The sequence below is a fragment of the Delphinapterus leucas genome, chromosome 1 (assembly GCF_059928025.1).
Source record: "Delphinapterus leucas isolate spDelLeu-1000000601 "Yukka" chromosome 1, BTC_Dleu_Yukka2, whole genome shotgun sequence".
In the NCBI taxonomy this organism is placed as follows: Eukaryota; Metazoa; Chordata; class Mammalia; order Artiodactyla; family Monodontidae; genus Delphinapterus; species Delphinapterus leucas.
In genome coordinates, this window is record NC_143129.1 from 92,737,461 (window position 1) to 92,763,972 (window position 26,512).

Here is a 26,512-nt window from a genome sequence, read left to right on the forward strand (position 1 = left end):
TTTTTTTTTTTTTTTTTTGCGATAAGAAGCACAGGGCACTGAGAGCCCGCGGCAAGAGGTTGCTCGCTGGAAAGCGGAATGGAATCGTAGAAGCAATTCTCGCGAGATGTAGAGAGGCTGTAGCCTGGCCAGAGGGGCGGAGGCCTATAACGGGGCCACGTGGTGGCTCGCGGAGCTGAGTCTCCGGCGGGCGTCCAGTTTGGGTCTAGGTTGGAGTCGGAATCGTGGAGATGCGGAAGGAAACCCCGCCCCCGCTAGTGCCCCCGGAGGCCCGGGAGTGGAACCTTCCCCCTAATGCACCAGCTTGTATGGAGCGGCAATTGGAGGCTGCGCGGTACCGGTCGGGTGAGCCTAGGTCCTGGGTCTGGGAGTTCCCTCACCCCACCCCGAATGCCCTTTCCCGGGACTAAACCTTCCAGCCTTCCCCCAGCCCCCCGCTTACCCCGCATGCCATCCTCACCCCTGCCTCGCGTCGCTGAGCTCAGTCCCCAGCCGTGCTCGGCGTTCCTGGGCTCCGATCCAAACCCGGCCAGCTGGCTGCTGGGCGGTCACCAGGGAGATTAGCCCTTCCACTCCTCACGCGCTGACAACTTGTATCTCCCTTAGATGGGGCGCTTCTGCTCGGGGCTTCTAGCCTGAGTGGCCGCTGCTGGGCTGGCTCCCTCTGGCTTTTCAAGGACCCTTGTGCCGCCCCCAACGAAGGTTTCTGCTCCGCTGGAGTCCAGACGGAGGCCGGAGTGGCTGACCTCACTTGGGTAGGGGACAGAGGTATCCTAGTGGCTTCCGATTCAGGTGAGTCACTTTCTCCTCAACCTTACAGGTGGGATGGAGGCCATGGGTATAGGTCGGGCTGTGCTCAATTTTTAAAATCCCATACTCAGTGCTTGGGGGAGCTTGAGGGTGTTGGTCCCGAAGGAGAGTAACTGTGTAGGTAGGAAATACCTTCCCCAAGATTCTAAATTGTTTGGTGGAAATTCGTAGTATAATCCATAACAAAATTAAGAAATTAATTGGAACTATTTTTCTTCTCTGTATCCACCCAACCCCAAACCAAGGATAATCTTGATCTTAAAGATGATGCCGAGGCCAATCTGTGCTCTTTCCATTTCTTCCCATTTTGTTCTTAAATGCTTTTATTCGGCTTTCTTTGCCTTGAATGTCAGTCTCAGCAATGGGGGCTTTGACATTAAAAAAAAAGAAATCAGAATATGGACGTTGGCAGGCATTGCATGGAAGGATAAGTGTGGGACATTAAAGATTGAGCCTCTCTGGCGATTGAGCTTGAACACTCTATATTCAGGGCAGCTATCTGATGATTTTCTATACTTAGTCACTGTACAACATATTTTTATGTTATTCAACATATTTTTATGACTCTAAGACATTTATTCAAATTGTTCAACAAATACTTTAGTGTCCAAATAACTGGGAATATTTAACCATACGGCCTGTGTGCTGCTCAGATCATTGGGGAGATTTCCTCCTTGTCTCCTGAGAGCTTAGAATCCTAGAAGCGGATTTCTGTCTTGGCATAATCCAAGCTTGTTTCCCTCACCCTACTCCCCACCCCCAACAGGTGCTGTTGAATTGTGGGAGCTGGATGAGAATGAGACACTAATTGTCAGCAAGTTCTGCAAGTATGAGCACGATGACATTGTGTCTACAGTCAGTGTCCTAAGCTCTGGCATGCAAGCTGTCAGTGGTAGCAAAGACTTCTGGTGGGTCCCTCCTCTCATCGCTCCTGTTTCTGGGCCTCCTTTGGGTGTCTTTAGCATCATATTAGCCTCATTAAATTATGTTTTGGGCTCATTATAAGAACCCAGTGACTAATTATGACATGCCTATAAGGTTTTCTTAGAGATTTTTGCAATCCATGGTAAAAGTAGGCTGTACCAGAAGTCCAGTAGGCAAAGACATAGGGCGTTCTTATTTGAACACACGTTTTTATGTAGGTAGTGTAGGTCAAATTAAGCCTCTGTTTCCTTTTGCTTCTTAGCATCAAAGTTTGGGACCTTGCTCAGCAGATGATTCTGAACTCATACCGAGGTGAGTGCATGTTCTTTCCTTTTCAGTCCTGGCCTTGGCTGTTTTGTTTTTATTCTCCCCTTTGGGCTCTTTGAACTTTGCTTGCATGTTAGTGATATCAATTCTTTGCTCTCCTGCCTGGTAGTGTATTTCTTCCAAAACTACGGTCAGGCTCCAATGTCGATTCTAGCCCTTTTCATAATTTCCCTATATATTTTTTTTTATTGACAGCCTCACCACCTTCTTGGTCACCTGAGGCTGAAAATCCCAGTCCTCTTCCACTCCTCCTGTTTCCCACTATCAGTTGGTCCCCAAGTTCTTTGGAGTCTTTTTCCATTTCGTCAGTGACCTTCTGTTCCATTTCTTATGCTCCCATTTACTTTCAGGCTTTATCTTATTACAGACGGTGGCACTCATCTCATTGTTCTTCCTGTAATCTTTAGTCTTTCATTGGTTTCTTGTGGCTTGCAGGTTACAATCTCATGTTCATGTCCTGGCATTCAAGCCTTTTTCCTGTCACTCCTTCAAGCATACCATGCTATCTAAACCCGATCACAGTAGATCTTTGGCATTCTCCAAGTATAAACCCTGATACTTGTGAATCTTGAACTTTTGCATATTCACCTCTATAAAATCTCATTTTTTTGGTGAGAACCATCACTTTCTATTAATGTTCCTTTTTCTGCTCACTTTCATTAGCAGCACTAGCAGTTGACTTTATTTTGGGAGCCATTCCTCATGAAGATACCAAATCTTAAGGAAGATAATGTATAGAACGTTAATGTGTGTGTGGCTAAGAGATGTAGATATGGGTGATCACTGGTTCCCCCAGTGACTAAGTGCCTTTCTCTGCCAGTTCTAACTTCAAAGTGCATGATTCAGATATGAGCGAAGCAAAATCATAAACTCATATATCTCCTGGAGCTTCATGGTCACTTGAACTATAGTTAGACAATAATGTTAAAATGTCAGTGCTCAAAGTCTACTGTACTTGCCTTTTGTTTCCTAGACTTACGATGTGTTTTTCCGGTCAATGCTAAATAACTCTTTTTCAGCACTTGTTCCTTTCAGCCTTTTTAATTAGTTCTTTGTGTTTATTCTTATTCCCCCCACTGATTCCAAATTCCTTGAGGGCAGAGGAACCACATATTTTTTTTTCATCTTTTGTACTCCCCCATGGTGTTTGTCCCAAAGCTTTGCTTTTCTCAAGTGAGCAATACATTCCTTTTCCTCGTGTTGGCTTTCCATGGATTCTATGGAAGGTAGTTTGAGCCCACACTTCTGTCTCAGGGCAGAGCCACATTCAGACTATCTCAGAAAGTCTGGTTAAATCACTTTGGAGAAGGTGGTTTCCACAGCCTGTAATTAACATTTAGCGGAGACCTTTAACAATTTTAGCATGTAGCCCTAAAAGAATTTTGAAAAAGTGTACCCTCTCACACATTTTAAAATTAGTATCTAATTTAAATTTAACTAGTTACAAAGAAAGTTATATCTGGCCATGTCATTTATTGTACACTTTTATAATATATTTTTGTCAAAATTTTGGATTTGCAGATTAAGCTCATTTAGTTTATGTAAAACATCTACCAAATAACCTAACTGCCAAAAACCATATGCACTGTTAAGCCAGTTGGCCAAGTGGGACTTAACTTTCAGTCAGAAAAAGTCTGACTTTATTTTTAAATTCAGATAAGCTTATGGATGTCCTTATGACAACCACCTGTCATATGTTTCAAAATTCTCATTATTAAAGAGAAGAGATCAGTCACAGAACCACACTTGTGTTTGTGGTGTGGCTGAGAAAGGCCAGCCTCCTTCACAGAATTTTACACAAGTGCTCTTTCTTTGTCTCAGGAAAAGCCCCTTTTGTTTTATTCCTTAGGTTTTTATACTCCTGAGCATCATGGTAAGGTTTGGGGTGGGTGAGAGGTGTGTATTTCTTCTACACATGGGAGAAGGGTGACTGTGAGAGTAGAGGTCAGCACTGGCAGGTTATAGGCAGCTTCTCAGTTCAATATGGAAGAAGAACATTAGAGAAATTCCCTTAAAACTCTCAGTGTCCAGAACTCCCTCAGAAGTCTTTGTATGCTACCTGGAGGCATGTGTGCTACTGCTATTCTAGGATGTCTTTACTGTAAATTCCTCTCCTGTTCTTATTCAGCATTTAATTTATCTTCCATGTCTTTAGTGATTCATTTTTCTCCAAGCCTTTTGAGTTTTCATAATGATATCAACATTTCCTCTTAGGTTTCATCTAATCCAAAAATCTCACAGAATTTGTTAATTTGCATCATGAGACTAGGCCTATTTCTCACACCCTCCCTCCTACCCCTTCATAGTGTCTGGGCTGCTTGATAGTAATGCCTGCATCTTCTCTGTCTTATTTCTTGTTCTGTCTCCTTTACAGCTCACTCTGGGCAGGTCACCTGTGTTGCTGCCTCTCCCCACAAGGATTCTGTGTTTCTTTCATGTGGTGAGGTGAGATATAATCTCTTTTTCCCTTCCCACATCCAAACCGCACTCAGACCCTTTAGACCTAAGTCTAGTGTGGAGGGCTTCTGGCCAGCAGCTTCTTCTTTGGATTGTGAAGCCCTTTTTCTGTCCCTTCTTTCAGGACAATAGGATTTTACTGTGGGATACCCGCTGTCCCAAGCCAGCATCACAGATGGGTGAGTCTGAGAGCCAGTGGTGGGAGAGTGATACTAGGAACCCACCTGGAAGAGGCTTTCCTTGGCCAGAGTCAGAGGCAAAACTGCCAGATGCCCAGTCACTGACACAAATGACACAATTGCTTTCTTTCCCACTGAGGCACATTGTGTGCAGTGGGTTCCAAGAGGAAGGGCTAGTTACTGGGTGGGTCCCTTACATTTCCTGGATGGGCGAACAAAGGGGTCAGAGCTGTTATCTTCACGCTTTGTTTTGAAACTTGCCCGTGATTCACGTCTGGAAAGGGCAGGAGGCTGATGGGTAGATGTAGGTTGTGAGGGTCAAGGATGAGGACAGGACTGCCTTAGCAGGGCTTGGGACACTGAATAAAGGTGCTCCTGGGATTGCGAGTGACTTCACCTGGGAAGCTTCGGCTCAGAGCTGGGCTCGGAGTCTCGTTCCAGACCCCTCTTCTCCCCTTTGCAGGCTGCAGTGCCTCTGGCTACCTTCCCGCCTCCCTGGCTTGGCATCCTCAGCAGAGTGAAATCTTTGTCTTTGGTAAGGCAGCATGTCGAACTGTGTGTTGACTCTGGGAAGGGGAGGATGAGCCAGAGAGCTGACCCCATAATTCGAGACTCTGGCTGCTCCGTCTCATCAGCACGCTTGGGCGCAAGGTGAATTATATTAATGGGGGTGCAGGGAGGTGGGGTGACCCAAAAGTGGTTTTAGTTTAGCTTTGGAGAACATGGTGATTTTTGCCCTCGTAGATTTGATTCCTGACTCTTTGCTGTGGCTCTTGTATTCATGGCTAGAAGTCAGTGGGCCGCAAAGCAAGTGGATTGCTACATGGGGAATATTGTTGTCTAGCAGGGACAGTTGCATTAACATGGTGATATGGCTGTGTGTATGGTGACATAGTTTGTGATAACAGTTATGTCATCCATTAATTTAATTTCCAGAACCCCCAAATGACTAGTTATTCCTACTTTACCAAAGAGGAAGCTGATGCTCAGTTTCTCCCCTTGCTCTGTAATGTTTCTCTGTAATGCTTAGGGTGGTTAACTTGTTCAGGATGGAGGACCTAGCATTCAAATCCAGATCTGGCTGAGTCCACAGCCCATGCTCGTAACCTCTGTGATGTACTCCCTCTTTCCTTCAGGTGATGAGAATGGAACTGTCTCCCTTGTGGACACCAAGAGTGCAAGCTGTGCCCTCAGCTCAGCTGTGCACTCCCAGTGTGTCACTGGGCTGGTGTTCTCCCCGCACAGGTACTGTTCTTTGTCATCAAGGGCCTGGTGGGCATGAATAGGAAGAATGAGGGGGGATGCTTGCGTTGACGTAGCATTAGCTGATTGGGTATCTCCTTAAAGCAGGCACTGTTGTAGCTGAGGTTTTGGAATGTGAAAGATCTCTTAAGACTGTAGTCCATTTTTGGGGTTGTATGGTCTCTGACTGCAAATGGCTAAAATATGGTCTTGTTCCTGCTCGACACCCAAAATGATTAATATTGTGGGCTTGTAGGGCTGTGTGGTTGGAAAGCCTGTGTTTCTGGATCATCACTGAAGCTACAGGGAGGGACTAGATGGGATGGTTAGTTGCCAGGATGGCTGTCAACCCTGACTTTGCTCCATTTTCCTCATCTTTCCTTGGAACTTGTACCTAGACTTGAGTGGTAGCCAGGCCTTAACCCAAAGTGGGGATCAAGCCACCTTCTCTGATCATTTTAGGTGGGCTTTGGGGACTACCCAGTCAGGTTTTGTCTTGAGAACCATGGGCTTTATGTTTCCCAACCCCCTCCTTCTCTCCTAGTGCTCCCTTCCTGGCCTCTGTCAGTGAAGACTGCTCCCTTGCTGTGCTGGACTCAGGCCTTTCTGAGGTGTAAGTGTGCCGTGGAGCCCTGTGATCAGGAATCAGGAAGGGGAGGAACACGTGGCTGGGTCCTTTTTCTCTTTGGAAAACTGGGTTGTCTCTTTCAAGGAGACTTGGTGATGGAAGCAGGCCAACTGCTGACTGTCTCCCTGTTCTGGGGGCGGACTCACAACCAGCTCTGTCCCTGGTAGAGGAGGAATGTGGTGGTGGGTGTGATTTCTGATCCTGACATTCCGACTGACTCCCAGAAAGAGACGGTCTACCCTTTTCACACAGAGAACCTCATGTAGGAAATGCAACCTGCTATAGGGTGAAAGGTACCAGACAGAAGATCTGATTGTACTTCCTTCTTTGCCATGAGATGCTGTCTGATACTGGCTCATATCACCACCCTTGGTCTAGCTATCATTTCTTCTATGAATATAGGGTCCTAGACTGGATGATGAAGTCTTCTGTGGGTAGCTACACCACTATGCTGGTGACTAGGCCATATATATGGTGAAGTGTACCCTGGGTGTGTTGGGTCTCTTCTTTCCATTTCTGCTTTTTCCTCTGTCTCTTACTATGCCCACACTTTTCTTTGTTCTCTTGTAGGTTTAGAAGCCGAGCCCACAGAGACTTTGTGAGAGATGCCACTTGGTCCCCGCTCAATCACTCCCTTCTTACCACGGTGGGCTGGGACCATCAGGTCATCCACCATATCGTACCCACAGAACCTCTCCCAGAGCCTGGACCTAAGAGTGTTGCTGAGTAGATTGGATTTCAGACAAAAAGCAAATCCCCAATGAGTATCCACTCCCTTTGCCCCTTCCCTCTCAGTTGGTGAGACAACACAGGAGCCTTTTACAGTATGTTGGTACACCAGATCTGTGCAGTTAATAGGCTTTGTCTCTCAGCCTGGGGTAGGCTGGATTCTGGGGTCCTGTAGCCAGGGAAGAAAAACTTCCTTGAACATGGATATGTATGTATCTGAGTGTGTATGTGGGTAAATAGCTTTTGTTGATGGGGGGAATAAAAAATCCATCCCGCATCTTTCCCAAGGCCCAATCCCCATTCCCCCCCGCCCCGCACCCGCCCCAAAGTTAACAAAAGATTTTATGCTTCCCACGTAGCTTTGCGTGAGGAATTTTGGCCATGTCTGTATGAGGTATGGGATGTGGGCATCCCTGGATTTTTGGAAGCAGCTCATAGAGATAGGAGCAATTTTATTTTTTTATAGAGCTTAAATTCACCTTTGTCATGGGCAGTGCTTCCATTCACATCCAGCCCAGCTCACCTTGAGGAAGAGCCAGGACACTCACCACAGTTTTGCGCATCCCTTGTTATTAAACTGAGCCAGAAGTCCAGTTTCTGGCTTAATAAGAAGGTTGGCTGGTACCTGTGTAATGCCCCCACCCCACCCCCGACCCCCATGGAGTTGTGTATATGAGAGATGAGTGTATTTCTGTCATAGATGCCATAGAAGAGTTTCAGGATGGAGAGCTTAAAGGCATTTCAGTTAAAAACTGACACAGACTTGCACAGGAATGTCTGCCACTTTCCCACCTGAAAACAGTCTGGGGCCTGACCTTTTTTGCCTCTGGGCCCCTGTTTCTGGATATAGGAAGCCTAAATGCTATTTTGGGGGACTCTGAAAATTTTGAATACGGCATCAGAGAAAGAATCGGAAGTACCGGTCAGTGAAATAAAAAGTTGATTCATTGTTGGCTTGTCTTTTGAAGCGTGTATGTCATGTGCCGTTAGACATGCTACTTATGTGAGTCATCAGGGTATCTCTTATAGCCTGTTACTTTTTTGTGTGCTTCCCCAGCCCCCCAGAGTAGCTAGTTGGAACTTAAGGTAAATATTTGGTTACTTGGTTGGTGGCTACTGCCACTTAGAAGTTATGGATCAATTACTGATTGTATTGAAACTAAATTAAACCAATTATGTCCTTTGTGTTTTGCAAGTTTCGTTTAGCTAAAATATTATGAAACTGGGGCAGTTTCATGGGCAAAGTATTTGTAAGTAAAACTTCTGTGTTTCACCCTTGCTGAGCGTGAGCTCTGTTCTCACAATTACCCTGGAGTAAAGACATGGGAATTTGTTGTCATATGATCTAACTGTCGGGTTTGAGGGGAGATGGAATTGAAGCCCTCACTGTTCGTAAGTGTAACTTCTTGGGAGGTAATAGGATGTGTTGGTAGAAACACTTAAGTTCTTCCCAAGCTTAAAATTTGTGATCACTTAGAGAAAGTGAGGTAGAGGGTGAGGTGGGTAGGAATTAAATTTTCATGGGCATGTTCCTCATGGACTGAAGAATGCTAGAGAGAAGAGTCAGTGAAAGAGATAAGAGTCCAAGGAAATGAATATAATGTGTCAAGGTGGTTAAAATGACATCAGCGAAGGAAAACCTAGAGTTTGAAGAACGATGTTACTTAATGTAAAAAATATTAGTTTAGATTCAGATGGATCTGTGCTGATGCAAGTAATTCACATCTATTCATGATCATCACCAAGACATTTGCAAATGTAATCGAAGTCACAGTAGGAATGACCCTCACAATTGTGACTGAATGTGTCTATAACAGTGAGAAAAAAAAAGATGGTTCAAAATAGAAGGTGACCTCAAAATAATCAGAAATGTAGTATCACATGCAGTGCTGTCTACTAGGCCATTGACTTGGGAGTAGTTTCAGTAGAGTGAGCACAGATTTGCTGACCACAGGTGGAAATGGGCTCATTTTGTTTTTTTTGTTTAAAACCATACAAGCATATATTTTGCATTTAATTTCACTGGTTCAAATATCCAATTGCTGGAGTAAGTCCATTTTCCTATCCTTATTCTTACTGTGAAGTCCACTAACCTGACCGACTATATTCCACCTCTGATTTCTGGTGCTCAGAACAACAAACACTGAGGTTGGCTCAAGTACTGTTTCAGGTAGCTCCAGACATCAGGCTGGTTCTCCAAGATCTGTCCTGCCCTACAGGACGGTAGGAGGCTGGTCAATTACCAGCTCTATAGGCATTAACTGCTGATCCACAGTCGCATTGAGGCAGCAAAATCACCCAAGCTCTGACTGCTCTGGACTCCCAGCCATGTTTCCTCTGGGCAGCATTATAGAAAGGGCAGGAGATTGGGAGGGTGGGTGTGGGAGGGTCTCTGTAGTTTATTTATTTATTTTTTTTGCGGTATGCGGGCCTCTCACTGTTGTGGCCTCTCCCGTTGCGGAGCACAGGCTCCGGACGCGCAGGCTCAGCGGCCATGGCTCACGGGCCTAGTCGCTCCGCAGCATGTGGGATCTTCCCGGACCGGGGCACGAGCCCGTGTCCCCTGCATTGGTAGGCGGACTCTCAACCACTGCGCCACCAGGGAAGCCCTCTGTAGTTTATTTTTTAATCACTCAGTTACAGAGGGCTCCAAAACTCTTGCCACACCTAGACCCAAAAGTAAAGGGCTCTGATTTGTAAAATGCAGATTTCTTGTTGCATTTGGACAGTATGAGCAATGTGCTTTCATATTCTTTGTATTTCTGTAGTTGTTTGACTTAACTGTATCTACAAACTAAAAGAATAGAAAAAAAAAAAGGTTTGTTCCAAACTATACTTACATAAGCATTTCCTTCAGTAAGACATACCTCAAATATTTGTATGCATCCTAGGGAAGTTTTAGGGCACCTAAAGAGAGCCAACATATGTGAAAGAAGCTGAAAGAATTCATATCAAATCACCATTCGTAGCAACTTTCTTACTGCCAATCTCTGGGTCACACTGAAATTTAGAATCACTTGTGCAGGGAACTGATTTTGTTTGGAAAAAGGGTGAGGAAGCTCTAGTCTCTATTTTGATGTAATTAAAATCTCTCAAGAGCATCAGCAGTCTATATAGCTTGATTTTGGAAAAGTAAAGGAAGCAGACCAGTTTTGAGCCCCAAACACATTTTCTTATTGAGTTCTCCATCAAAAACGGGCAGTTGTGGAGTTTTTCATCTTCATTACATGGTCGTAGGACTAGTGCAATCCAGGGAGTGAAGGAGGTGCAAAGATCAGGACAGGAAGCATTAACTCATTTTAAGTTATAGATACAGTCACTGATCGTAAAATCTTTTATCATCTAGAATAAGGTTTAATGTAGTCCTCAATGTATTCTGGAAACTCTCCTTGTCTTGTAAATGATGTTCTGCTTCTTCAGTATATAAGAGATCGTCAGAATTCAAAAGGTCAGTAAGTAAAGGGTTTCACCCCCAAACACCATCCTTTCAACTTTCTGGTGGGAAAGCCAGTGCTACTGGGTGCAAGTTCCTTCAGTGAATGTAGACATTTCATTGTCACTGTGATGTTGGTTGTCAGATTCTGGTATATTTCACTTTGGGAGGCACCATGTTATAAGCATTAGGAACTTCAAACTAAAATTTTCCACTCCAGTGGTAACCCTTATCTAGGATCTCAGCTGAAAGGAATGAAGCTTGTTTGAATCAGAAAATGTACTTTACATGTGTAAGTATATCAGCTTCAAATTCTCCCAGATCTTTAACAAGCAACTTGTCTCTCACAGAAACCCTCTGATTAGGATAGAAACTGGCTCATGTACAGGCCTCTGACCATTCTCCAATGTCAATTTGCCTGGCAGAGTTAGCATTAATGCTACCTTTGACCTCGGCACCTGGAGACACAGGCTGGGTGCCCCACACCATTCCTGGGCCCCTGTTGCAGTCTGTACTTGGCAGGGCCAACGTGGGCCTTGTTTGTTTTTCTTAAGTTGGTTTTTAAAAAAACATTATGGTAAAATATAAAATTTACCATTTTAACCATTTTAAGTGTACAGTTCACTGGCATTAAGTACATTCACATTGTGCAACCACCATCCATCATCCCAAATTGAAACTTTGTACTCATTGAACAATAACTCTCCTTCTCCAAGACCTTGACGACCACCATTCTACTTTCAGGTCTATGAATTTGACTATTCTAGGTACCTCTGTGAGTGGAGTCGTACAGTGTTTGTGCTATGTGTCTGGCTTATCATTTGATTTCATAAGGTGTTGACTTGCTCCTCAAAGTGTGGTCTGTGCACCAGCAGCATTGGCATCACCTAGAACTTGTTAGAAGGGCAGAATGTTCAGACCTCCGAAATCAGAGTATATTTTCACAACTTCCCCAGTGACTCCTGCATGTTAAAGTTTGAGAAGCATTGGCTTTATCTACTGAGAATTCTAGATGGGTCAGGAACCAGGCAGGGAAGTCACCAGACATTCAAGAGTGAGCAGCTGTGGTGTATCAGAAGCTTTTGGGCATTGTGTGTGGTAGTGAGCAAGACGGACATGGTCAGTCCACACTTTGGCAGCTTAGTCTAGAGAGAGAGACAGGAAGGAAATAATGTTTTAGTGCTAGCCAAAAGAAATAAAGATTGCTAAACAGAAGGATGATAGCCAGACATGAAGAAGTGGCAAATCTTCCCTGGTGAAGTGACATTTGGATTGAGTCCTAAAGGTTGGATGTGAGTTAGCTGATGCTTGGGGCTGGGGAAGAATTCCTGATGGAAGTGGCAGTGTGAGAGTCCTGCTGTGGAAGGAGCTTAGAGCTTTCTAGAGAAGGAGGTCACTGCAGCTAGGGCTAAATATGGAGGTGGGGGTGCAGGATAAAAGGAGATGAGGTTGGTTGCCACTGGATGGTGGGTGCTGTGAGCCATGCTGAAGATCTCAAACAGCGAAGTAATGTGTTGGATGTGCTTTTGAAATGGATTCCACTGATGTGCTTTGGAGGGGAGACTATGGAAGCTTAAAGGGGCCTAGGTTTTGTTTTGTTTTTTTCTTTGACCTAAGCCACCAGGGTGTAGGCAGCTGAACTAGGCTTGGCCATTTGGCTACTCCCATGTAGGACTTAAATCTGGAGGCAGTGCAGCAAAGATTCAAAGAATAGGTATCTGGCAATGACGAGTGACAGCCCAGTGGCGGCAGCACCAGTCCCACCAGTGGAACTTTCTAACCAGACTTTCTATGGCAGGACCCCGGCAGTCTTTTTTTTTATTTTATAAATAGTCTTTCTTGGATCCTGACTGTGTTTTTTTTTTTTGTTTGTTTGTTTTTTTCTGACTGTGTTTTAAGACTGGTTCTTGATACTGAGTTGTATGAGCTGTTTATAAATTTTGGAAATTGACTCCTTATAGGTCATATCATTTGCAAGTATTTTCTTCCATTCAGTAAGATGTCCTTTCATTTTGTTAATGGTTTCCTTTGCTGTGCAAAAGCTTTTAAGTTTGATTAGGTCCCCTTTGTTTAATTTTGCTTTTAATTATTTTGCCTTAAGAGACAGATCTAAAAATATATTGTTATTTATGTCAAAGTGTGTTCTGCCTGTGTTCTCTTCTAGGAGTTTTATGGCTTCAAGGCTCACATATAGGTCTTTAATCCATTTTGAGTTTATTTTTCTATATGGTGTTAGAGAATGTTGTAATTTCATTCTTTTACATGTAGCTGTCCAGTTTTCCCAGCACCACTTATTGAAGAGACTGTCTTTTCTCCATTGTATATTCTTGCCTCCTTTGTCATAGATTAATTGACAATAAGTGTGTGGGTTTATTTCTGGGGTCTCTATCCTGTTCCATTGATTTATGTGTCTGATTTTTGTGCCAATACCATACTGATTTGAGTAACATAGCTTTGTACTCAAGCTTTGTGGTATTATTGTTCTGAACACCTGAATTAAGGAAGTGTGATACCTCCAGCGCAGTTCTTTTTTCTCAAGGTTGCTTTGGCAATTTGGGGTCATTTGTGGTTCCATATAGATTTTAGGATTACTTGTTTTAGTCCTGTGAAAAATGTCATTGGTATTTCGATAGGTATTGCATTAAATCTGTAGATTGCTTTGGGTAGTATGGACATTTTAACAATGTTAATTCTTCCAATCCAAGAACATGGGATATCTTTCCATTTCTTTGTATTATTTTCAAATTCCTTCATCGGTGTTTTATAGCTTTCAGAGTATATGTCTTTCACATACCTGGTTAAGTTTATTCCTAGGTATTTTTTTATTTTTGATGTGATTGTAAATGGGATTGTTTCCTTAATTTCTCTTTCTCATAATTCATTATTACAAACAAAGAACCCAATTAAAAAATGGGCAGAAGGCCTGAATAGACATTTTTACAAAGAAGATATATAGATGGCCAACAGACACGTGAAAAACTGCTCAACATCACTAATCAGAGAAATGCGAATCAAAACCACAATGAGATACCACCTCACACCTGTTAGAATGGCTGTCACCAAAAAGTCTACAAATAACAAATGTTGGTGAGGGTGTGGAGGAAAGGGAACCCTAGTACACTGTCAGTGTGAGATTGTGAATTGATGGAGCCACTATGGAAAACAGCATGCAGGTTTCTCAAAAAAACTAAAAATAGAAGTACCATATGATCCAGCAATTCCACTCCTGGGTATGTATCCGAAGAAAACAAAAACACTAATTTGAGAAGAATCTTGCACCCTAATGATCATAGCAGCATTATTTACAATAGCCAAGGTACGGAAGCAACTTAAGTGTCCATCAACAGATTATGGGTAAAGAAGATGTGATGTACATACATACAATGGAATATTATTGAGCCATAAAATGCAATTCTGCCATTTACAACAATGTGGATGGACCTAGAGAGTATTATGCTTAGTGAAATAAATCAGACAGATAAAAATAAATACTCTGTGTTATCACTTATATATGGAATCTAAAAAATAAAACAAATGAATGTATATAACAAAACAGAAACAGACTTGCAGATACAAAGAACAAACTAGTGGTTACCAGTGCAGAGGAGGAAGGGAGGGAGAGGTGAGATAGGGGTAAGGGATTAACAGACACAAAATACTATGTATAAAATAAATAATCAACAGGGGTATATTGTACAGCACAGGGACATATAGCCATTCTTTTGTAATAACTTTAAATGGAGTTTATAAAAATAATGAATCACTGTGTTGTACACCTGAAACTAATATAATATTATAAATCAACTGTACCTCAATTAAAAACAACAGACTGATTCTACAACATGCCCATTGATTCTAAGTTGCCTTACAGGCTTTCCTTTGAATTCCTGTTTTGATTGATTTAGCCAGAGCTGGTGTCTGTTGTTTGCAGCCTCACCACCCTGACAATTACTGTCTTGGTCCAGTGGGGAAAATGCTGCATGTTCTGTGAGGTTGGAAGCGAAGAGAAGCTGTTGTCAGAGTTACGGGAATCTTCCTGCAAGGTCATCGCTGTCATCAGGAATAACAGCCCCTCTTCGTTGATTTCTATGAAGGGTATTTTCTGTCTTGTTCTGACCCCGCTCTGCTGACTCCACCCCCGCCCCCTTCCCCAAGAGTCTTTCTGGGCCCCATCCACTCTCATGTGTCACCAAAGGTTGGGCAGCTGCTCGTTACTGTATACTTCAATAACAGTGTAGCAGGTGCAGTTGGCTGTCGAATGACTATTCTCACTCCTTCCTCCACATTTACCAACAGGACTTTGATTTTGTTCAGGTACGGGTGGCCATGTCCTTTAGGGAAGAAACACATCAAGAGCTTGGGTCCTGGGTGGTTGTGCTGAGCACCTGGATTAAGCAGTGCTGATTAAGCCACGTCTTCTGGATTTCTTTTAATGTGAGTTAATAAGTTTTCATTTTGATTAAATTGCTTCTAGTTGAGTTTTCTGTTGCACCTAATAAATGCAAGTTAATAGTGCATTATATTTTTGAGTACTTACCCTTTAAACACTCTATTTAAAGTAATACTTTTAATCATCTGGATACTCTGAAAGGTAATTATTACTACTTTTGTTATATTCATTCATTTTTTGTTTGTTTTTAGATTCCACATGTAAGTGAAAACATACAGTATTAGTCTTTCCTTGTCTCACCTCACTAAGCATAATACCCTCCAGGTCCATCCATGTTGTTGCAGGTGGCAACATTTCATTTTTTTTGATGGCAGAGTGACATTCCATTGTACATATACACCGCATCTTCTTTATCCATTCGTCAGTTGATGGACACTTAGGTTGCTTCCAAATCATGGCTATTGTAAATAATGCTGCCATGAACATTGGGGTGCATGTATTTTTGTCAAATTAGTGTTTTCATTTTCTTTAGATACATACCCAGGAGTGGAATTGTTGGATCATATGGTAGTTCTATTTTTAATTTTGTGAACAACCTCCATACTGTTTTTCATGGTGGCTGTACTAATTTACATTCCCACCAAAAGTGTACTAGGGTTCCATTTTCTCCATATCCTCGCCAACATTTATTTTATTTTATTTTTATTTATTTAGTTTTTTCCAACATTTATTATTGTTGTATTTTTGGTGATAGCCATTCTGACAGGTGTGAGATGTTATCTCATTGTGGTTTTGATTTGCGTTTCCCTGATGATTAGCAATGTTGAGCATCTTTTCATGTGCCTGTTGGCCATCTGTATATCTTCTTTGGAAAAATGTCTATTGAGGTCTTCACCCATTTTTTAAATTGATTTGTTTGGTTTTTGAATTGGCTGAATTTTTTGTATATTTTTGGATTTACTCCCTGGTCAGACATATCACTTGCAAATCTCTCTCCCATTCAGTAGGTTGTCTTTTCTGAAACATAATTATTAATATTTTAATGTTATAGGTGGGAAAACAGGCTCATAAAGATTAAGCAACATGATCCAAGAGTATATGGTCTGTCAGTCAGGGTCCTAAGGAAAACAGGTGGTATACTCAAATTAAGATAATGTGAAGAGGGTTTATTTACAAAGAGACTAACTACAGAGTTTTGGGAGTGGTGTAGGGGAATCATAGAGCTAGTATAGGAAGCCAGGGCTAGAAGAGTGGAGCTGTTACAGGGAGAGGTTACCTGAAACTGGAAGAAGAGATAGTCAGGTCGAGCAGTCTTCCTTGAGAGGAGCAGTGAACCTCGAAGGAGGGTTATGGTCATCTTGATGTGACCTCACAGGGAGTGATCCTTAGGGGAATAAACACCCTGACCTCACTCTCCTTCCTCCCTCTACTCTTCAGTTAGGCAGAGCCCACTGAGTTATTGGATGTAGTCCAAACAGACTGACTTGCAGGGGCAGATAACAAGGTGGAGAAGGATGGGGAGATAGAGGGACAATTGGAAAATATCTGTTGTGGTCCAGCCTGTTTGCCCCCTACTGTCCTGTCTTGTCCGAAATGCAGGTCAAATGTCGTGACCTCAACACAAGAGATGCCCAAAGTTCCATCAGCTATTTATCATCATGGGATGATGTTCATTTGTTCATAATTTCACTTTAAACCTAAACAATTAGCCATCAACAGTGCCCTCATATAAAGTAACAGGAGGGAAATGGGAAGATAAAAACAAGTAATATAAAATATAGCCGTTACAATCCCTGCTTCTATAACTGGCCACAATGGCCAGTTGCCTCTTTCTAATCCAGAGTATGCTCCTTGGCTGTGCTTTTCCTTAGCTCATTCATTCCAAAGGCAGACCATTTAATTGCTGGTTCTGGAGCTACAAAGATAAATCAGTCACGTATCCTGACTAAAAGAGCTCACAATAGATGAAATAGTTATTTAATTTTAAATTTAGGGTAATAAGGGTTAAGTAGATACCTGATCTCTGGTTTGTGATGAAATTAAAAGAACAAGAAGAACAAGGAAAGCAACTCTGCTTTAACTGGGTTTTTTTTCACCCTTGGGATTATCAATTATCAGTAGTGGATTATTCTTTGCTGTGGGAGGCTGTCTTGTGCTCTGTAGGGTGTTTAGCACCATCCTCAGCTTCTACCCACTAGGTACTAGTAGCACCCCTGCCTCCATCGTGACAACCAAAAATGCCTCCAGACTTTGCCAAGTGTCCCATGGGGAGCAAATTATTGCCCAATGGAGAACAACTGGCTTAAAAAGTAAAGAAAGAGGCCACTGCATGGATGTGTAGCAACATATTTATATGTCTCCAAATAATGGTTATTTAGTCAGTTGGGATTTCCCTTTTGTTTTGTTTGTCTTTTGTTGTTACAAATAAACCTGCAGTGAACATACTTTCTTTGTGTACTTTGGGCAGATATGTCTGCATGGCAGATTTCTAAAAGTGAACTTGCTGGGTTATAGGATTGTGATGTTCTCAAAATGACTTCTAAGGAGATTGAATAAATAGTGTTACCTTTACTGCTTTATTAAAATATTCTTTTTCAAATTGCCTCAAGTTTTATACTTAAATAATATCTAAGAAATAATGGCGTTTTTGGATAATTACATTTTATAACACACATTAAAATAAACACATAGGGGCTTCCCTGGTGGCGCAGTGGTGGAGAGTCTGCCTGCCGATGCAGGGGACACGGGTTCGTGACCCGGTCTGGGAGTATCTCACATGCCGCGGAGCGGCTGGGCCCGTGAGCCATGGCCACTGAGCCTGCACGTCGGAGCCTGTGCTCCGCAACGGGAGAGGCCACAGCAGTGAGTGGCCCGTGTACTGCAAAAGAAAACAAACAAACAAAAAAAACACATAAATATTAAAATTAAAAAATCCTAATGTACAACCAAAAATCATCTTTTATATTAAATATTGGGAAACAATGCTCTAGTCTATCTCCTTCATTTTAGAGATGTGGTAAAGCTATTTCAAGTTTACACTGATCTGGAGTCAACACTCTTTGTGTTCTTATGTTATTCAACCAATTGCTTTTGTTCGAGTCATACATCTCCAATTCTTCCACATGAGAATCATGAAAAGTTTGGTCAGATGCTCTGTTAAACCTACAGCCCTTCACGTCTGTGATCTTGCCTTCATCTAGTTGAGTGTTGTAGAATGTGGAAGAGGTTGTGCTGCGGTGGGGATTTCTTCAGCAAGCCAGCTAAAAGGTATTGTACGTGCCTTTTCTCATTTCGTGAGAACAGGCTGAGCATTGGGAAGGAGTGTTTTCCAAGCATCTGGGTGGGTGTGAGAAAATACAAAGCAACGGTTGTACTATTGACAGTGGGAACCCAAGGAGGAGGATTGGGAGCGAGCAGTGCAACATGGCACAGTGACTTTCAACCTGACCCTCACTCAGCATTTCACTGTTCATCATCTCCTACACACAGAGGCTTAGTTGCCAATTCTTTGGCACAGTCATCCCGGAATGAAGCAGAGGTCACTCCTGGCATCCATTGTTATATCTTGCCGTTCTTCTCAGCATCATTAGTCACTTTTGAATGTATGGAAGAGGGAGGTCTGGGATCCAGCCTTGCCCACTGCAGCAGACTAGGAGCCCAGAACAGTGAGCCAGGTGCAGGTGAAGGAGGTTCAGTTGGCAGGCAGATCTGGCCCTGTGATGGGTACAGCATGAACAGCTAGTGCCCCTGGCAGGAGTCTGGGTGGAAGGGCACAAACCTCGTGGGAAATCTCAGTGATGTGGTATCTGGGGAGCAGGAGGTGGGGTGAAGGGAGGCTTGGAAGCAGAGAGAAGCAGACATTCACATCAGGGTGGTTTTAAAAGACAGGCAGTAAGGCCCCAGGAGCCTGGCAAGAATGAGTCAGGACCCAGGCCCTAGGAGCCAACTGTGGTGCCTACAGTTATAAACCAGGAAGAGCAATCAAAGCAGAGACCCAGAAACAAGACTTAAGGCACATGGGCTGGGAATTGGGAAACAAGTAAGAGCTTGGTCACTAGAGTTAGAAACCGCACCAGGGGTAATCTACCAATGGTACGAGATGTTGCCAAATCTAATCCAGCACTGCATTTATGAGGCTGAAGTATCTCCTGATTCTGATTAATATTAGCTGAAGGTATGGAGGGTGGCATTGAACGTGCAGGTGAGACCTAATGATAGTACAGAGCGGGAATTGGTTCTCAAGGTTGTTTGGAAACAAAACTCATGTGCTTTACTCTGCACTCATCCAAGAGATATAAGAGAGGGACACACACTGGCTCTGAGGAGTGTGATCCATGTGCTCACTAAACTAGAAGCTTCTTGAGCAGAAACTGTCTTCATCACCACATACCTAGGGTGCCTATCCGGGCCTGGCCTGTGCTGAGTGAATATTCATTGAATACATAAAGGAAGGCAAAGAGGGCTGAACAAATGGAGATACAGCCTCTGTTGGGTGGGGTATTCTCTGGCTTTCTCAAGTTTCAGTGAAATATCCTTGCCCTAAACATTCTATACCAACTTATTGTTCTTATTCCATGATATCCAAGCAACCTGCTGATACAAGTTAAACTTTCCTAGTTTCTTCGTATTGGAAGTCATTGTTACTTCCCAGTGTCATTGATTATATTGACATCTGGTTAGCACCTCAGTGGCATGTGGATTAGGTGAGCTGTGTGAGTCTCCAAGAGGATGGGCATAGTGGATACACTGAGAACATCCAGTTTCTGGTCCCCCCTGATTGAGGTTCACACCCTGAAATATGGGACCTACTCATGATCTGAGAGCCTCGATAGCAGAAAAGAAAACTGGTAGATCATGAAAACACTGGAGTATAGATCTGTGTTATTTATCCTTCATATTATTGTTATATTTTAAAAAAATTGCCTCCCAGGTGTCCCAAATTGGGCTCATTATATTCCTTAGGTTCATGACACCTCTCATGACAGTGTCACCATTGGCTCTTATACTGGCTCAAACATTGTTGACTCATACAAAAATTCAGATTTCTGTCTTCTCTTGGGAAATTGAAGAATCCTCCAAAAGATTGGTTCTGTTTCTCTGCAAGGCAGAAATTAGTGGCTACTCAGAGTTCTGTCCCTATTCATACCAATCTCTGTTATCTCCTGATAAGAGAAGTTGAAGTGTATCACTGGGCTTGAACCGTTATTCTAATCAAGTGGAAAGTAAACTATTCTCTTGTGTCCACTTCACCAATTTACATTACCTGCCCGTCAGCATTTGAGTTTGAGAACCCTGCTCTGGGAGGAAACTCCTGTGCCATCCCTAATAACTACTACCATTCACTGAGCCCTTACTATAGGCAAAGCACTGAACTAACAGTTTTTCACACGTTCTCTCTTTATTCATATAAAACCCTATGAGGTAAATTCAAGTGTTATCTCCGTTTTACAGGTGTGGAAACTGAAGCTCAAAGAGCTAAATAACTGCCCAAGATGATAAAACTTCTAATTTTTGACACTGGGATTCAAACTTTGGCCTGCCTGAGTCCATAGCCGGGCCTTTTTTGTTTGTTTGTTAACATCTTTATTGGAGTATAATTTACAATGGTGTGTTAATTTCTGCTTTATAACAAAGTGAATCAGTTATACATATACATATGTTACTGGGCCTTTTAAACTTTACATTACACAGCTTTTCTAACCATTAATCTTATAACAATAGAATTACTGCTGCCCTTCAGTGTTTCTTCCTCATACTCAGTCCACGTGGGGCTGAATTCCAGAAAGAGGGGCTGAGTACCGCCCTGCCCTCGCCAGGGCCCATGGTGGACACCCACTCTGTACCAGTGTCAGAGGGAGTTGTTGCTTTGTTGGATCTGAGAGCTATAGCTCTGCTGGGCGTGAGGACGGGAGATGCTGGGGTCACTGTGACTCTGGGGCAGCTGCCCGTTAATCACTGTTCCTGGTTTTGTGTGTTTTAGCTGGGCTATCCCAGTGTTGTCCCAGGGTCATACCTGGGGAAGTGCATATAAAGGGGCTCGAGGTCTAGACCTGCAGCTCTCAGACCACGGAGATGGGGAAGCTGTTGCTTTGGGTTGGTGAGTGTGGTGGGTCCCAGCCCCACAATGTCTCTTAGTTCAGGAGGGGCCAGGCTTCATAAGCTCATTGCCTCGCTGGTTCCTGGGAAGCATCCTGCGACTCGGGGCCCTAGATTAGGTAGAGGTGGGACAGGACACGGTGAAGGGCCAGAGGGGCCCAGGGAGGAGAGATCTGAGCGGTGGTGGTACCCTGGCTGCGCATTAAACATTTTTATGCCTGGCTTCCACCTCAGACCATTTCATTCAGAATCTCTGGGGGAGGAGCCAGTATATCACTACTTTTAAATTAGCATCCAGGGTTGAGAACCATTGACCTAGAGCTTTTGCTGGGATTTCTAAATGTCATGGTTGTCCCTGTGCAAAGCATGTGTGTATATGTATGGTGTTTACTGAAGTGGAAAGGACATTAGATAGATCTGGCTTCACCTGCTCAGTGCAGAGAAGAGGAAAGAGGGAAGGGTGTGTGTGTCTCCATTTGCTTGAGTTGGTGGGTGTACTCAGAACTGGAGGGTGTGCTGGGGTGTGTCACTCCGGGTGTGCCTGTGAATCTGCGTGTGATTCCTCCTTTGTGTCCTGCAGGGCTGGTTCTTGTGCTGAAACACCACAATGGTAAGGACCCTGTGTGGTCCTCTCCAGAGCCAGGGAGAGTGTCCACCTGAGAAGTGCTCCATGTCTAGCGCTCCTGCAGCCCCGCCCTGCCCTGGCTCCCTGTCAGGGATCACTGACCCAATGCAGTTCAGCAGAGGATTTTCAGTCACCTGCTGTTTGGCTCACTCCTTGTGCCAGGATCCAGACTCCAGGATCCATTCTGACCAGGGTTTCACAAGGCATTCTTCCCCCCGCCCCCGGGGACCCCAGCAGTGAGGGAAGGACCTGCCTTCAGTGTAGCTTTGGGGTGTGAGTGGGGGGTGTTACAGTGGCCTTGCCTCTTGAGCTGTGTCCACGCTGCTCTGTGGAAGCTGAGCTCCATCCCCACCTTGGTTTCTGCCAACAAATGCCTGCTCTCCCCTGCCAGGTGCTGCCCACAAACTGGTGTGTTATTTCACCAACTGGGCCTTTAGTCGGCCCAGCCCTGCTTCCATCCTGCCCCGGGACCTGGACCCCTTTCTCTGCACCCACCTGGTATTTGCCTTTGCCTCAATGAACAACAATCAGATTGTTCCTAAGGATCCCCAGGATGAGAAAATCCTCTATCCAGAGTTCAACAAGCTCAAGGAGAGGTGTGTTCACTTTGGATGTGGGGTTGTATTTTACAAATGGAAGAGAGTTAATCCTTTTCTCCTGTGAGTCATCAACTTTCCTCTGATTCTTGTGTCCTAGCCTCCTGTCCAGGGCGCTCCGGAGCTTTCCTGCCTTGGGAGCTCCCCACTGACCAGCACCCTGAGCTCGTCGTTGCCTCCTTGCCTTCGTGGCTGCTGTGGCCCCTGCTTGGAATGCCCTCCTCTCTCTTCTCTGCCTGGCATCCCCCAACTCACCCTTCAAGCCCCCTGTTGAGGATTCTATGTGTTAATGCTGTTCAAGCGCTTCAGAGAGGGCTGTGCATCACAAATGCTTCACAAATGCTAGTGTTTCTATTACCATCTCTCACCTGCAAATGAGCCCCCCAAGGGAAGGGCCAATGTCTGTGATATCTTTGTTCACCAGTGGCTGGGTCAGTGCCCAGCAGAGAGCTGGTGCTCAGTACTCCCTCCCCAGGACTCCTGGGCTCTCCTGGCCAGGGGGTGGTCTGTCACTGCATCCATGGTTATAGAAGGGTGGGGAAAATCCATGTCACCAGATTACAAGCTCTGGAGAGGAGAGCAGGGAGCTTATCCTCTGTTCACTGCTGTATCTCAAGCACCTAAAACAGTCAGTGGCAAATAATAATTGCTCAGTAAACATTTGTTGACTAAGAAAGTGAGTGAAGTGAAATTTTAGGCTGCTTTTTCTTTTCCTTTTTATGGGACTGTCATGGGAGCGGGGAGTTTGGGGGCCTTTGGACAGCCTGGGGGTTCCTGGGTGTGATGACTTTTGTGTGGGCTAGTTGTTCTCCCTCTTTTCCTTCTTCCCTTCTTGGGTTCTGCTGGGCTCTGCTCTTTTCTTCCTTAGGTTCCCCCACCCGTCTCCCCCTTCCGTTCCTGTCCTCCCATCCCCCCAACTTCCCAGTCACCAAATGAATGAATGAGAACCCAGCTCACAGACTCTGTCCTGCATCACAGGAACAGGGAGCTGAAAACACTGCTGTCCATCGGGGGGTGGAACTTCGGCACATCGAGGTGAGACTGTGCTGTCAGGTCTTCTCTCTGGGGTGGGGGCAGTGTATGGGGGAGGAGCAGGCAGGCCAGAGGTGAGGACAGACTGGGGAGCCAGCTGGGCTGTGGGGAGACACGCTAGTACTCCCCCGAGTCCTGACCTGGCCCTGGAGTCCAGGGTCCCCCGACCTCTCCTCCATGGTGAGTGAGGGGAGACAAGGCAGGTCCAGGAGGTGGTGAGAAAGGGGCTGGGGGGAAATGAGGGGAAAACGGGGTGCTCACAGTTGTCCCCTCAATGCTTCAGAAGGGGCAGGGCTTTTGCCTCAGAGAGGGGAGGAGTCTTGTTTAGGACATGGATAAACCCCAAGCCTCCCAGGGCCTGGGTTTCCTCGCTTTATAAATGGATCCAGTGGTATCAACCTGAAAGGATGGGAGGAAAGAAAGTGATATAAACCAGATGCTCAGCTGAGCACCTGGGCACATGGTCTGTGTCCAGTGCATGGTGGCTACTCTTCGTTACCCTCCACTAGGCAGTGTGGAGGTGACAAACTGCCTTCATGTTCTCTGAAGAAACTATTCCCCTCTTTCATGGCTGAGGCCAAGGGTAGAGAGTTGCCTCCCTTCCTGCCTTAGAGGAAGTAGCTGTAGCAGAGGGACACCTGAAGGCCTGAGAGTGGGGGGATGTGAGGAAGCACCTGGCACAGAACCCAGGAGCAATGCAGGGAAGATGCAGGGAGCTGGGTGAGAACCAGCTCTGCCTGACTCCAGGCCTCGCCTCTCCCTGGGCCACGACTTCTTGAACATTCGCTGTGTACAAACGCTGGCCAGAGGCTTTGCATGCATTATCTCATGGTTACTTGGGAGAGGCTGGCAAAGTGGCTGTTTACATTCTAAATTTTCAGAGAAAAGCAGGAACGCGAGCTTAAGAAACTTACCATATTTCACAGAGGTGACCATGAGAGATGGCCCAGCTATGGGTGGAAACCAGATAATGGAACTAGGCCTGCCTAAGTCTGAATCTGGTTAATTTTCTAATCATTGCACTCAGGACTAGTCCCAAATTGCTTAAAGTTCAACTCCGATAAGTTACAAGTTTTCCAATAGTGTCTTCACTGTGGAAGAGAAAGCACTAGAAAAAAGAAAAAGAAAAAGGAAGAAAACAATCAAACAGCCAAAGAACAAAATGGCAAAGAGTACAGAACTCCTAGTCTGAGCATGGCCCTCCTGTGCCACGTTAGCTCAGAGATCTTTCTGGAAATGCTGGCCCTTGGCTCATGTTCCCTCTGCTAATCTGTTCAGGCAGAGAAAGTCAGTGCCAGGACAGGGTGTCAGGCCTGAGTTGTTACCCACGAGGAAACAGCAGAGGGACAGTGCGTGGCTAGGGGCGGACCATGTTTTCAGAGGCCAAGCTGGCCTGAGCCTGCTCTCTCCACCCCAGGCTGTGTGCTTGTTTCCATCTGGCAGGGGAAGTTGTGGTTTGCAAATCCTCCCTGGAGCCTGAAGTCCCCATTCCTGGGTATTGGAGCCCTGTGCTGGGAGGGGCTTTAAGAGGCTCTGAGAGTTTCAACGACCTGCCTTCCTTTCCTCAGTCACATCCACTGTGCCCTCCACGGGATGTGAACCAAGGGGTCTTGTAAGGGAGGCTGAGGTTGTGCAGAAAACACTCCTGGCCTCACCTCTGGTCTCCCTGCAGGTTCACCACGATGCTGTCCACATTCGCCAACCGGCAGAATTTTGTCAATTCAGTGATAGCCCTCCTGAGGACACATGGCTTTGATGGTCTGGACCTCTTCTTCTTGTACCCTGGACTCAGAGGCAGCCCCAGGCATGACCGCTGGACCTTTGTCTTCTTACTTGAAGTAAGGCCAGCCTGGCAGCTCCCGAATCCAGAAATGATTCTACTTTGATCATATCTGGGCTCAGGGCACAGGGGAAGCCTAAGGCCAGGGACAAGGGCAAGACAGCGGTAACAGAAGTTTGTTTACTGCCATCACCTGCAGGTGTTGGACAAAGAGCTGCCTAGCAAGGGCCCTATGGCGGCTCTTTCTCTCTGTCACATCTGGGCCTTGGCCCAGCCCTCCAGCCTGAGTGATGCCTTCTCTGTGCAGCTCCTGGACTCCCTCAGGTGGGCTGTCTGAACTCTGCTCCTGGGCCTGCTGCCAGCCTTCTGTTCAATGACTTACCACATTGGCTCACGTCCGCCTTTCTCACGAGCCGGTGGGCAGGGCCTGTGTCTGACTCTTCTGGCTCAAGGGGCTCCGTAAATAAAGGTTTCTTGGATGAGTCTTGTTTTCCCAGACTCTGCTTTGTCTGGTTCTCGCGTCCGCCTCTCTTTCTTCCCAGGAGCTCCTGCTTGCTTTCAGGAAGGAGGCGCGGCTCACCGTGCGTCCAAGGCTGCTGCTGTCCGCTGCTGTCTCTGGGGATCCCCGTGTCATCCAAAAAGCGTATGATGTGCACCTCCTGGGAAGGTGAGTGGGTGCTGTGTTGGCGGGCAGGACATTGGAGGGAAGGAGACATCTCAAGCTCAGAACCCCAGAGGTGCCCAAGCACTGTCCTTGAGCTTTTCAAGTTCCTGCCCTGCTGTAAGTGTACCTTTGGGAGGTGGGCTGATCAGGAGCATAGGTGGGGACAAGGGTTATTCCATTATATTCTGGGCTTTCCTTAGGAGATCAGAGGGAGGTGATATAGTACCAGTCCACACCACAGCCTCCTCTTGGGTAGAGATCTGTATCGCCTATCACTGGGTCTCTAGGAGAAGAATCCAGGAGTCTGGCCTCTGCTGTCCCAGAGTCCCCTTAGACATACACTGCGTGCCAGATGGCTGGTATCATAGAGATGGATTAATTGCCAACTACTGCCACTGAAACAAAAATACGAATGCCCAGTCAGGCCCAGTTTTCAGAGTACAGATCTTCATGCAAAAGTTACAAAATCAGGCAAAGAGAGCTCCTAACTTTCTGGACAGCTCTGGACTAATTTTCTCAAAGCTCAAGAATCGGGTATTTACAGATGTGATAAGTGAGGCAGATGCAGAACACAAGAAATCACACGCAATTTTTGGAGAC

The 26,512-nt window shown here is 45.0% G+C and overlaps 2 protein-coding genes and 1 pseudogene across 3 annotated transcripts in view; 2 read left to right on the plus strand and 1 right to left on the minus strand.

The window, feature by feature from the left end:
- Positions 1-39: 39 nt before the first annotated feature.
- On the plus strand, positions 40-8,248 carry WDR77 (WD repeat domain 77). Of its 2 annotated transcripts, XM_089918014.1 has the most exons (10): positions 46-345; positions 607-792; positions 1,577-1,718; positions 1,997-2,046; positions 4,436-4,506; positions 4,643-4,697; positions 5,161-5,232; positions 5,834-5,942; positions 6,484-6,552; positions 7,138-8,248. In XM_089918014.1, the coding sequence occupies exons 1-10, from the start codon at positions 231-233 to the stop codon at positions 7,295-7,297; spliced, it is 1,029 nt and encodes a 342-aa protein (XP_089774140.1). In that variant the 5' UTR covers positions 46-230; the 3' UTR covers positions 7,298-8,248. The 2 variants fall into 2 exon arrangements, with proteins under 2 accessions (XP_022439791.2, XP_089774140.1); XM_022584083.3 differs by lacking the exon at positions 6,484-6,552 and having other exon boundaries at positions 40-345.
- A 113-nt stretch (positions 8,249-8,361) lies between these two features.
- Positions 8,362-26,512, plus strand: part of OVGP1 (oviductal glycoprotein 1) — a 30,681-nt gene continuing 12,530 nt past the window's right edge. The window contains 5 exon segments of the mRNA XM_089918003.1: positions 8,362-14,824; positions 15,044-22,436; positions 23,415-23,471; positions 25,141-25,306; positions 25,791-25,915. Coding sequence (XP_089774129.1) covers positions 22,357-22,436; positions 23,415-23,471; positions 25,141-25,306; positions 25,791-25,915 — 428 coding nt within the window. The 5' untranslated portion in view covers positions 8,362-14,824; positions 15,044-22,356.
- On the minus strand, positions 10,635-16,476 carry LOC149750683 (NEDD8-conjugating enzyme UBE2F pseudogene; annotated as a pseudogene).

What these genes read in the sequence shown, in the direction of transcription:
- WDR77 (XM_089918014.1), top strand. Translation starts at nt 231, where the DNA reads ATGCGGAAGGAAACCCCGCCCCCGCTAGTGCCCCCGGAGGCCCGGGAG. An exon ending in AGTGGTAGCAAAGACTTCTG is followed by an intron (nt 1,719 to 1,996) that starts GTGGGTCCCTCC and finishes TTTGCTTCTTAG; the next exon opens with CATCAAAGTTTGGGACCTTG. An exon ending in CTGGTGTTCTCCCCGCACAG is followed by an intron (nt 5,943 to 6,483) that starts GTACTGTTCTTT and finishes CTTCTCTCCTAG; the next exon opens with TGCTCCCTTCCTGGCCTCTG.